The sequence below is a fragment of the Talpa europaea genome (assembly GCF_964194135.1).
Source record: "Talpa europaea genome assembly, chromosome: 1".
Taxonomy (NCBI): Eukaryota; Metazoa; Chordata; class Mammalia; order Eulipotyphla; family Talpidae; genus Talpa; species Talpa europaea.
Window position 1 is genome coordinate 5,968,661 of NC_140073.1, and position 12,822 is coordinate 5,981,482.

Consider the following 12,822-nt stretch of genomic DNA (forward strand, 5'->3'; position numbering starts at 1 on the left):
GCTAATCAGGGAGCGAATGAAGGCGGGGCACAGCCAAGACTGGGTGATTTCCTAAAGAGGCGCTGCCGGGCTGGGGACTCCCGGAACGTGAACGGGGCCTGCCTGCTCAGGGCTCGCGGCCGGCGGGCGAGCGCCGGCGGAGTTTGCTTCCTCCTCTCCCTGGACACACCTCCCCGACCTGGAAGTGGAAGGGGGTGGGCGGGCACGCCCGCCGAGGGAGTCTAGAGGGCTTTGGCCTCCACGCCGGCCCTTTAGTTGCATTTATTCAACGAGCATTTGTTGACGCTTTTGCCCGGGGCCGGGAGCCGAGGGGAGGGCGGCTCGGGGGCCGCACGCCGGGAGGCGAGGCCCAGGCAGTCGCAGAGCAGCCCACAGGCTGCGCCAGCCCCGCGCCCTCGCCCGGGCCCCGCCGGAAGTCCCCCCGGCCCGGGGTTTCCGGGAGAGCGCGCGAGAGGCCCGGCGCGTCCCCGACAGTTTGCCGTCTAACGCGCCGCGCGCATTGCGCCACGCCGCCCAATCAGAGCAGCCCCCGGAAAAGTAATCCCGCAGAAACGGCCCCGCCCCCCCCGCCTCCCAGCGGACCAACCCGGAAAAAAAAAATCCCCGGCAGTTCTGCCAATTGGAAAATTCCGGGCGACCGCGGGTGACCAATCAGAGCTGCAGCTGTCGATTCAAGTTGGCCAATAGGAGCGAGAAGGGGGAGGTCGGGGCGTCTGTTGCTGGGTAGAAGTTGAGAGATCGAGGTCAGAGGACCCGGCCGGGGTGGCGGTACCCCTTGGTTTCGGGGCGCCCTTTTGTTTACTAACCAGTAAAGCAATGGCTAGTGGGCTCTCGTGGTGCGCCAGCTGCCCTCCCGACTATTTTTTTAGTTCTCAACAAGCAGCTGCGCGTGTAGGCGGCAGGGCAGGCTGACGAGCGTAAGCCCCGAGCCGGCGCGGCGGGAAGTCCGCCGGGAAGGGTGGCGGTGGGGGGCGGGGCGCGTGCGCGGAGCCTCAGGCGGCCGACGCGGGGGGACGGGCGCGCCCGCGCCTCCTGCTACGAGGCACTTGAGCCCCAGCCAGTCCCGACCGTCCGCGGCCCCCGTGCGGCTGCGCAGTGGAGCCGCCGGTGGCGATTGGCCAGCGGCTGAGCGGGGGCGGGCGGCCGGGGGCGGGGCGTCTGTCGTCCTCGGCGCGCGCCCGCCGCGGCAGGGAAGCCGAGGGGGCAGGAGGGGAAGCGACTCCCCGCCGCGTTGATTTGGGCTCCGGGGGCCGCCAGGGGGAGGGCGGAGGAAGCGGCCGCGAACGCTGCGCAGGGAGTCTGCGCGCGGCCGGCCTGCGTGCGTGCGTGCGTGCGCTCGCTCGCGCGGGCTCCGTGCTGGCGCGTGAGGCGGAGGCGGGCGGCGGCGGCGCCTGCGCGGTCGGGCTCGGTCGACGGTTCGCAGGGGAGGAGGCGGCGGGAGGCGGAGGAGGCGGCGGCGGCGATGGAGGTGAAGCGGCTGAAAGTGACCGAGCTGCGGTCGGAGCTGCAGCGGCGGGGCCTGGACTCGCGCGGCCTCAAGATGGAGCTGGCGCAGCGGCTGCAGGAGGCGCTGGACGCCGAGATGCTCGAGGACGAGGCCGGCGGCGGCGGGGCCGGGCCCGGCGGGGCCTGCAAGGCGGAGCCTCGGCCTGTGGCCGCGTCGGGCGGCGGCCCGGGCGGGGACGAGGAGGAGGACGAGGACGAGGAGGAGGAGGACGAGGAGGCCCTGCTGGAGGACGAGGACGAGGAGCCGCCCCCCGCGCCGGCCTCGGCGCCGGCGGCGCAGCCCCCGCCGGAGCCCCCGGAGGCGGCGGCCATGGAGGCCGAGGCCGACCCCGACGCTCCCGAGCAGCCGGCGGAGGCGGCCCCGGCGGGGCCGGGCGGGGTGAACGGCGGCGAGGAGCAGGGCCCCGGCAAGGGGGAGGACGACGAGCCGGAGGAGCGCAGCGGAGACGAGACGCCGGGATCCGAGGCGCCGGCTGACAAGGCCGCGGAGGAGCAGGGTGAGGAGCTGGCGGCGGGGCCCGGCCGCGCCGCGGGGCCCTCCCCGGTGCGCGCTCGCCAGAAATTGCGAGGCGCGCTGCACCGCCGGCCGGGACGCCCCAGGGGAGGCGGCTTCCTTATCTGCCCGCCTTTGGGAACGGGGGGGCGCCGCTGTGGCCCCGCTCCCGCCGGAGGCCGCCCCGGCGGCGGTGCGTGGAGCGAGCGGCCCGGCTGGCGAGCCGCCTGCGGCGACCTGTGGAGCAGCCGCCCCCGCGCCCTCCCGGGGGAGCGAGAGCGGGGACCGGGCGACCGCTCGGGCGGCCAGGCCGACCGCTGGAGCCTGCGGCCTGCGGGCCGCCTGGCTGTTGACTTTTTTCGCCATAAAAATGTTAAGCAATAAACTAAGTTCATCAAAGTTTGCTCCAGCGCATTGCTAGAGCTTGAGCCACGCAGGGACGCGGCAGGCTCCCCTGTTCCCTGCTTCAGAAGCAGGGCACAGCTTGTCGTGTGAGGGGGTCAGGCTTAATAGTTAACTAGCGGGGAGGAGATTTTTCTAACGCGTCTGAGTAAGTCGTCGTTGGCCCGGGGTTTTCACTTCGCTTGTGTTCTTCGGATGCCGTTTTTAAAAAGCTTCCCGTTGATTGGCCGGGGGCATATTTGCGGGCTCGCTGTCCCCGCGCCGGCCTTCTGCAGGTCGCGCTCCCGACTTCCTGCACTGAAATGATGGAGGTGCGCGGGCCCATTGAGTAACCTTGTGGACGGGAATGTGTAGCGTCACCCCGGGAAGTGGTGACCTTTCTCGCTCCCTTTGAAGTCATTGAATGGCCAGAGCTGATCCCTAACTGTCAGAGTGGGGAGTTAACTAGAGCTGCTTCCCAGTCTTACTATGAAGTGAGTTGCCGTGGTGGTTTTTTAAATCCGTTTTTACCGCTGCTACTTAGTATCGTGGTATAATTGGAACCCGTTCTATGACAGTCACATGCAACTTCCAGACTGTTTGTCCTGTGTCCTGGAACAGGAACCCCATTACATAACCTTTGACTTACTGTGTATCTCAAATCGCTGGTAAAAAAGTGTGAGAAATGAAAGGTTGTTTTAAGGAAATTATTATTTAAAATCTTGTAAGAGTTGCAAATTTCAACAGCCTAGGGGAAAATTCCAGGTTTTTCTTTACTCTTGTAAAGAATGTTGCTATATATATGACAACACCTTTCTGTCCCAAATTATGTGCAGTAAAGATGCAGTATTATTTATGGCCCTCTTGTGACTTAATGGTTTGCTTTTGCAACTTTAAGTAAAAATCCATGATAAAAATACAATACTGTGTCACATACCTGAGCCATTTGCATTGATGGCTGTGCATTCTTAAGCTGGGAAGCCAAACTTTTTTTGTTGCTTTTTACAAAATCTGGACGCATGTATTGTGAAGCTGTGGGCAAGTGTCAGAAAATAGGTATTAAATATCTTGTTTAAATTCAAATCTGATAATCAAGAATCAAAATTAAATTAACCAATGAAAATTGTTTTTAAGACATAGAGGATTTTCCATGTTATATTGGTGGGGAAATGTGTAAGTTTGACCCGATTTTAGCAGGTAAATTTAGAAGGCAAAAAATTGTCCACTTTTTGTCTACTACTTGACTGTAATTAGCCCATAATTTTTTTTTTTTAATTTAATAAAGTCCTAGTCAATGGCAGGGAGATGATCTTTGGAAATAAAATTTCTGTGGCTGCAGTGGGGAAAATCTGGCTGTTTTTTGATTAGTCAGACACTCAGTTTACCCTTTTGTCTCTGTTGGGTCTGAGCTTATTCTACATTCCAGTAGGAAAACTGCTGATTCTCTCTCCCTCCTTTTTGTAGGAGATGACCAAGACAGTGAAAAGTCAAAGCCAGCAGGCTCCGACGGTGAGCGGCGGGGGGTAAAGAGACAGCGGGATGAGAAGGATGAACATGGCCGAGCTTACTATGAATTCCGAGAGGAGGCTTACCACAGCCGGTGAGGGAAACAGCCTCTTTCGTTGACAGGAGTGTCTGCTCCGATTTTGGTATACCTGATGTTGATTGGAGAGTCTGGAAAAGGGGGTGGATGAAAAATGGAAGAGGTTTTTATAGGCCTGAGTTTTAGATGGAATCTACTCTGTAAGCTCTGTTGCCCTTTTCCCATTTGTTCAAAGCTGTTGGAACTTGACATTCACTGCTAGTTTAAAATCAGACATGATGTCCTGTGGACTCCCCTCAAAGAGAGGCTTTGGTTATATTGTATCTGCTTTTCTTTCCCATGTGTAGCTCAAAGTCTCCACCACCCCCTGAAGAAGAGGCAAAAGATGAGGAGGAGGATCAAACTCTTGTGAACCTGGACACGTGTATGTATAAGGCAGACAGGTTGGGGTTTCTTGTCAATCAAAAGTGATTCTGGAGATTACAACTTGAAGGCCTGCAGTTTTTAAGATACTTAACACAGGGAAGACTTTGTATCCATGCTTAGTAGCTGGGTACATTTGTCTTCTGTTGGTGGCTTTTAAGCGATGGGCATTGGAGTCAACAGATTGCCTTTTTTTTTTTTTTTTTTTTTTTTTTTTTTTTTTTTTTAAACAGATACCTCGGATCTTCATTTTCAAGTGAGCAAAGACCGTTATGGAGGCCAGCCACTTTTCTCAGAGAAATTCCCCACTCTTTGGTCTGGGGCAAGGAGTACTTACGGAGTGACAAAGGGCAAAGTCTGCTTTGAGGCCAAGGTAGTATAGACGGCTTGTGAAGACCCTTCATTTATTAGATGATTCAATACCACTGTGTGTTGGACTTCTATCCATGTGTGATTGATTAGCACAGGGAAAGGTGCCTTACTTTCACCATAATCTTACCTACGGTCACCAAGATATTAACCTCTGTGACTCTGGTTTTAAGTTCATCCACAGGTGGTATTCTGATAATGAGTTGTGATCATTGTAGCTTTCATTTTGTATAAAATCTTGTCTTTCTCAGACTTTGATCCTGAATTGGTCAGTATCTGAGTTTCTTTTCTGACTTGGCCAGGTAACCCAGAATCTCCCGATGAAAGAAGGCTGCACAGAGGTGTCTCTCCTTCGAGTTGGGTGGTCTGTTGATTTTTCCCATCCACAGCTTGGTAAAAAAAAAATTTAACTTTGTCATTGGTGTTTATCACAATATTAATGCATGGGAATTTTGGGTGTATGTAACTAATTTGTTAACTGTCCTAGGTGAGGATGAATTCTCTTATGGTTTTGATGGACGAGGACTCAAAGCAGAGAATGGGCAGTTTGAGGAGTTTGGCCAGACTTTTGGGGAAAATGATGTCATTGGCTGCTATGCTGTAAGTGCTCCTGAAAATTGTGAATTCATCGTAAAGTGTGGATAGATGGAATTCTGGAATTTGAATCAGCTGATGTCTTGCATTTGACACATTGTTTATGTAGCAATCTGGATTTTAAAAAAAGAACTAATTTGTAACATTTAATCAACCTAAACCCTGTAAGCCCATACATGCTCTTGTCTTTTTTTTATTGTAGAATTTTGAGACTGAAGAAGTAGAACTTTCTTTCTCCAAGAATGGAGAAGACCTAGGTGTGGCATTCCGGATTAACAAGGAATCCCTGGCAGACCGGGCCCTCCTACCCCATGTCCTCTGCAAAAATTGTGTTGTAGAATTAAACTTCGGTCAGAAGGAGGAGCCCTTCTTCCCAGCACCAGAAGAGTTTGTGTTCATCCATGCTGTGCCTGTTGAAGAGCGAGTTCGCACTGCGGTCCCTCCCAAGACCATAGAGGAGTGTGAGGTATGCCACAAAGAGTGCCAGGACTTAGTGCCTGTGCTTTGGGTGGTAGCTGGCTTTTCTTCTAAGTTTTACTGATCTGGGACATGGGAGCATGTTCAGTATATTTGGGGTTTATAAACATGGTCCTCACCTAATTTTTATGGCATCCCTGGTTCTGTTTACTTGCAGGTGATTCTGATGGTGGGACTGCCTGGATCTGGAAAGACCCAGTGGGCACTGAAATATGCAAAAGAAAACCCTGAAAAAAGATACAATGTCCTGGGAGCTGAGACAGTGCTTAATCAAATGAGGGTGAGTAGTAGAGTGGTGTGGCAGAGTGTAGTCAGTTGCTGTCTTCTTTTTTTGTTTGTTTGTTTGTTTGTTTGTTTGTTTGGAGATACCCAGAAATTTCTTTCTTTCTTTCTTTCTTTTTTTTTTTTAAGTATGGGGGGTTTTTTTGGTTTGCTTTTAAAGATTTGTTTATTTATTTATGCAAGCACTGGGTACAGTCAGAAGTGCAGGAGGGTGAGAGAATTCACCAGAGCCAGAGCAGGGAGCAGAGCAGGCAGAAGGACCGAAGTATACTGCTGAGGGGAGCAGCGGGCGGCAGGAGAGGTCTGCGCGCCATGTGGGACCCTCCTCCAGTGGCCCAGGAGCAGCTGGGGATCGAACCAGCGCTGCAGAAGTTGTGAGCAGCTTCGCAACCCAGCGCTCAACCGCTGCGCCACCGGGGAGGCCCAGATACCCAGAAATTATAACTTTACCAGTGGAGTCAATCTTTCAGGCATATGAGAACAAGGGTCTCACAAGTACAGAAATGAGTTCTCAGCATGTGTTCATAATAGGATTTTCTTCCTTTGCTGTGTTGTCAAATTTCTGAGAGCAGATAAAATCTGGAATAATCTAGAGTGAAACTGAAAATGACTCCTACAGGAAATGGACAACATGCACAACACCGAGGAACAGGAGTGAACTGATGTGGTAGCTTTGGTGGCATTTAAAGAGGTGACATCTACCAGTGACTCTTGTGCTTTATCTTGCTGTATAACTTCTTGTATTTTTCTCTATTTCCTTTCACACTCATCAGATGAAGGGACTCGAGGAGCCAGAGATGGACCCCAAAAGCCGAGACCTTTTAGTTCAGCAAGCCTCCCAGTGCCTTAGTAAGCTGGTCCAGATTGCTTCCCGGACAAAGAGGAACTTCATTCTTGATCAGGTATTGTTCAGATGTTCAAAGTGAAATTTACAGAAGGTGCAAAGATGAAAAATTGATATTCATGTAATCTGACAGAATTGTTTATGTCATAGTGGGTTGCATGTGTGAAGAGAGATTGGAATAAGGAAGAGAATGAGAATGTGTATTTTGGTTGTCATGTTTCTGAACTCAGAGACATCGCACTAGGAATTGTACCAGAGAGTATATGGGCCCAGACAATGCAACAGACAGTAGAGGTGGTGTAAGGGGAGATGGAGCTCTTTTGGAATCCTGACTCCACCGCTTATTAGGTCTGTGACCTTGGAGAAATCATGACTTCTCAGAATATCAGTTTTTCTGATAGGCTTTTTTTATTTATTTTTAAAAAAGATTTTTATTTATTTATGCAAGTACTGGGTACAGTCAGAAGTGCAGGAGGGTGAGAGAATTCACCAGAGCCAGAGCAGGGAACAGAACAGGCAAAAGGACCGAAGTACACTGCTAAGGGGAGCAGCGGGCGGCAGGAGAGGTCTGCGCTCCATGTGGGACCCTCGCCTGGCGGACGGGGATCAAACCAGCGCTGCAGAGGCTGCGGGCAGCTTCGCAACCCAGTGCTCAACCGCTGTGCCACCAGGGAGGCCCTGCTGATAGGCTTTAAATAGGGTAATACCTATCATGTGGACTTTGAGGAATTAAAAGAGATTGTGTATATAGATTCCTATCTGGTGCCTCACTTACAAAGGATGCTCAGAAGTGTTTTGGTTGAAGTTGAGTGGTATTTTTTATTGCTAAGGCATTTGTTTTTTCTCTTGTCTCAAGTGTAATGTGTACAACTCTGGCCAACGGCGGAAGCTATTGCTCTTCAAGACTTTCTCACGGAAGGTGGTGGTGGTTGTCCCTAATGAGGAAGATTGGAAGAAGAGGCTGGAGTTGAGAAAGGAAGTGGAGGGAGATGATGTGCCTGAGTCTATAATGCTGGAGATGAAAGGTGGGCCAAATTACACAAGTTGGGTTCCTGTCCCTGGTCAGTGCAGAGCTTACTGGGCCGTCTTAGAAACCAGAGTGATTCTCCACATCTTACTCTGTACAGCACATTCATTGGCTGTGAGCTGTTGTCCATGAATGGGAAGGAGTAGTGGCAGGCCATAGGATAGCTGTGCTCAAGGAAGACCCCTCATTGAGTCATTCATTCATTTAGTAAATACTTAACATCTGTTTTCTGTCCAGTACTATTCTAGGTATAGGGGAATAATGAGACAAAGCTCTGAATGTATATTCTAGAGTTGGGGGGATTATCCTGGTTCACATTAAAATATAGCAGTTGAGTAAATGATCTCATCAGTGTATCTTGACTTCTAGCAGCACAGTAGCTTGTTTTGATTATGGGTAAGTGGCAGAAATCTGTAATGTGATATAAAGCTTTATGTCACATTCCCCATAAAGCAGCATTAACTGCTTTGATTGATTCCACTTTCTGCTGTTCCTTTCAGAGGATGGTTTTTCCCCCTTGCTGCCTTCACTTCCTGGCATCCCTCCTGCCCTATCTGCTCGTGGCTCTTCAGTTTCTGATAATGCCCGGGCAGGGGAGCAGTTACACAGTCAGAGAGCTGGATTCTCACAAGTTTACTCAGAATGAGCTGTGCCAGTCTGTAACTGCTCTGTAGTCCCCTGGAGGCTATTTAGTTCAACTTTACAAAACTGAGAGCTAACTGGATTCGTCTGAGAATAACAAAGGCCCCACTGGACTGAACCTTGGCCTCTGGCCTTGGAGCCTAGAGACCGTCACATGCAGGTGGCAAATGAGACCCCTTGTGCTCTTCTCTCCTCTCCCCTTTGCATGGATGAGTAAGTGCCTCCGGCTTGGGTCACTTTCTCCTTGCATCCCTTTTGAAGGTGGATTAGCATCTTACCCAGCACCAAAACTTTCTCAGTTACTTTTGGCCTCTGACTACCTGCTTCAGCCCTGATAAGAAACCTTAAACCCAGTTCCATCCTAATTTATTATGGATCACTTGAGAACTTGTAAATCTACGGTTTGCAGATAGCCCTTTGCCTGGAGCTGTTACATTTTAGGGAAAACTTGTGGTACAGAAAGACACCGTTTGTTCACATTTGAGTAGAGCTGACTCCAGGACTTCGCTGTGCCTCAGTAGATACAACTAAGAAAATCTTAACTTTCCTGTAGTGGAGTTTTCATAATGAGCTTTTACCCATCTATGCACTTTTCAGGCCCACAAGCTTCTCTCTTACTCTTATAGCCAACTTCTCTCTGCCTGAAAAATGCGACTATATGGATGAGGTGACATACGGGGAGCTAGAGAAGGAGGAAGCTCAGCCCATTGTCACTAAGTACAAGGAGGAGGCAAGGAAGCTGCTGCCTCCCTCCGAGAAGCGGACAAACCGCAGGAACAACCGAAACAAGCGCAACCGGCAGAACCGAAGCCGAGGCCAAGGCTATGGTGAGTCCTGGGCCGGCCATGCCCGGCCTCGCTCTGGCCTTCATGCCAAGTGCGGCAGCATCCACTAGGAAAGGCTGAGGAGACCAAGTCACGGCATAACAACAAATAGGAAATAACTTCTTTGTGGAATTTACTTCTCCTTGTCTCCTTTACTCCCAGCTTCTTGTGTTTTTTTCCCCTAATCTTACAACAAAGATAGTTATTTTTCAACAAAAATACTTGTTTCCTTGAAAAGCAGTGCTCGAACCTTGTCATTGGCCCAGTTTTCACTTTCACATGAGTTCCCCACTTCACTGTTGCACTGTGTCTAAAGGATTTGTGTAGTGAAATCAGTCTCATCTTGACATCTTGCTGTTTTGTCTGTTGGATCAACCCAAATGTGGAAACGAAAGTGAATGCATTCTGTAATTTGGGAGGTTACAGCGTAACTTAGGCCATTAGTGGAATTAATTTTCGTCCTGAAATGAGTATTGTCAGTTAACTCCCATAGTGTGCATTCACTGCCCTTAAAAATCATTTGTGTGCGTGTGTGTCAGTCAACAAAATTTTTGAGTACCTGCTATGCACCAGGTACTGCCACTCCCAGCACCAGCAATGCCTGCCCCGGAGGAGCTTACTGTTCAGCTTTCTATAAAATGATGGGCCTGGGCTTTAGGGTATCCGAGACCCCTTCCAAAGGGCTAGAGGTCTGTGCCTCTGTGAATGGCAGTCTCTACCCATGTTTCTAACTCTGCCACGTGTCCTTCCGGCATCTTAAATGTTTTACAGGAATTGGGGAGCTTCAAAATAAAAGTGGCTTGGTTTTCTTGTGTCTCTATTCCTCTGCCCTCTCCCCTCAGACTTTAAAGATCCTGGCGGTTGCTTTAATTAACATTGTGTGAGCCTGACAGAAGCAGGCCTCCTATTCCCCCAGAATTGCCTTCGGCTCCAGCTTTTTGATTCCCACTCAGACATGGAGCCAGGACCCCATGCCAGCCGTCTGAGCGCCCTCTCCATTTCTCTTCCAGTGGGCGGGCAGCGCCGAGGCTACGACAACCGGGCCTACGGGCAGCAGTACTGGGGGCAGTCTGGAAACAGAGGGGTGAGTGCAGCTCTCCTTCTGCTCCTCCCTCTGGGCCGTGATAGCCGTTCCTTTGGCTTGGGGGAGCAGAGTGGTTTGGGCTGTTTTCTCAGGGCTTAGGGTTTGGCCCCTTATGTGTTCCCCTGGAAGAACTTCCCTGGGACGAGTGAACCTATTCATAGTGCCAAGATGATTACGTGTCTCATTCAAGAGGGGGGATAGCAGTGCATCGTGATGCTGAAAACTCATAAATCTTCACTTCTTTCTCCTTTCTCAGGGTTACCGTAATTTCTACGATCGATACAGGGGAGATTATGATCGATTCTACGGGCGAGATTATGAGTACAACAGATACAGAGACTATTACAGACAGTACAATCGGGATGTAAGTATCTTGTGGGTGCAGAGAGAGGGTGAAGGGGGTCCAGACCAGAGGAGCAGGTGTCATGCCTGTCCGTCCTCAGCCAGCTTGGCTCTGAGTGATGGGGTTTCCCTCTCTTCTAGTGGCAGAATTACTACTACCACCACCCCCAGGACAGAGACCGATACTACAGGAACTACTACGGTTACCAAGGGTATCGGTGAAGCCCCTGCCATTGTCGCCTATCAGCCATGAAGCTGAATCTCTGGGGGTGCCAGGCACCCTCCAAAACACAACCAAGGAAAACAGGGGCTGTCGGGGTGGGGCTGAGCTGCCAGGGAGGGGTGGTGGGGGGGGAGGGTGCGCAAGCAGGGATGGGGGAGGGGGGAGGTGGAAACAACAAAAACTGTACATTTTTTTTAAAGTTTGTTGAAAAGAATATTGTCTTATTCTATAAAACATTTCAAACCTAGTTAGATATTTGTAATCAAAAAACATTTGCGCAGAAAGCAGCACTTAGGGCTGCCTGTCCTATACCCTGCAGTTGGACAGGAAAAGAACTGAAAATGTCACCCTTCTGACATTCGAAGGCAGCTGGACTGGCAGCCGAGTGAGGGAGAGTGATGAGGTGGTGCCGAGGGTGGCAAGGCGCGAGGGCACTCTCCAGGGCGGGCAGGAGCAGGCAGGAGCGGGGAACAGAGGGACAGCTTGTGATGACTGGGGCAGTGAAAATAAACGATTGGCTCTTATCAATCACTTGCACCAACTAACCGTTTGTATTTTCTTTACCGACCTTTCCCTCTTGGGATATCTGGTCCGGTGGGCTGGGAGGCCAAAGTGTCCCTATCTCTGCTTTCCTGTGCCTGAGGCATGGAGTCTACCAGTTGGGTGGTTCTATTATATAGGATTCCCAGGCCAAGGAGGCACGGCGACTGCTCTGATTGCAGAGCAGACTAGCTGGCGCCCTCTACTTAATTTCCACAAAACCTTGGGGGAGAGTGGGGTTGCAGCCCTCAGTTTGAAGAGTGTGGTTTGCCAGTCTCTGCTCTTGTCTTCCAAGGTTGAGACGGATGGGATGTCTCTGGAATCATCTCTGTTAGAGTATCTGTCCTCTTCTAGTTGAGAGAAGGAACGATTCTCAGGGTTTCAGCTCACATAGAAGCGCAGCGGGACTCCTCGCTACGGCAGGCTGCGTGTCTAAATGAATCCTGTGGCGTGGCTTCCGGCCCAGGTGCTGAGAACAGCGACTCTTTTATACAGTGTGGAGGGCGCATGCCCTGCTGGTTTTTTTGATACACAGGTAGAGAGTAACTAGAAAGGGGAGGGTGGGGGGTGGGTGGCAGCTCAGTGGGGCTGCTGAAATTTGGGGAGAGCGTGAGTGTGAGCGAGAGTAGCGTGTGCATGAAGGGAGCACCCTTCCTGACGTCCTAAGACCAGGGTTGCTCCTGGGGTGCTTTCCCTGTGTGTCCCCAGAGAGGCCTCTAGCCAAGAGACTTCATTTGGGAAATTTTTTGTTTGTAACTTTACCAACACCCTCCCGGTTCTTGGCCAGCCGCTTCTAGTCGCTGGGCTCGAGAATGCAGGTGGGCTATGGGAATGCTCTTTGAATATTTAGCTTCTGTTTTAGTTCTTGTTACTGCTCAGCATCGTGTCAGCCAAGCGCTTACTCAGCAGACACCACACATCTCGGCACTTCCCAGCGAGGGGAACCCTGGGCTGTGCTAGGAAACGCTTCGCTTCATGTCCTCACCTGGGCAGTTCTCTGTTGAAAGTTCTGTGCTGAGGTTTGCTCTCCCCCGCCCTCCCCACCATAACTGCCACGCCGCCCTGCTCTACGTGCACAGGCCCTCATTCTGGCCCTCTGGTCCCCCCTGTCTGTGACACATTCTTCTGCTCCACAAGTACCTCGGACCCCAAGGCTGGAATGAGGGGACTAGCAGGACACACATTGGCTTGCTCGCCACACCATCCTCCCTCTCAGCGCCTGCGCTCC

The 12,822-nt window shown here is 51.6% G+C and overlaps 1 protein-coding gene across 1 annotated transcript; it reads left to right on the top strand.

Moving 5' to 3' along the window:
- Window positions 1-1,441: 1,441 nt before the first annotated feature.
- HNRNPUL2 (heterogeneous nuclear ribonucleoprotein U like 2) lies at window positions 1,442-11,053 on the top strand (the record flags this gene model as incomplete). Its single annotated transcript, XM_084253232.1, has 14 exons — window positions 1,442-2,003; window positions 3,845-3,980; window positions 4,271-4,347; window positions 4,580-4,719; window positions 5,018-5,108; window positions 5,203-5,315; window positions 5,512-5,775; window positions 5,944-6,066; window positions 6,842-6,970; window positions 7,769-7,937; window positions 9,208-9,408; window positions 10,416-10,489; window positions 10,746-10,853; window positions 10,973-11,053. Exons 1-14 carry the CDS (start codon window positions 1,463-1,465, stop codon window positions 11,051-11,053), a joined length of 2,247 nt encoding a protein of 748 aa, XP_084109358.1. The 5' UTR covers window positions 1,442-1,462.
- Between the last annotated feature and the right edge of the window lie 1,769 nt (window positions 11,054-12,822).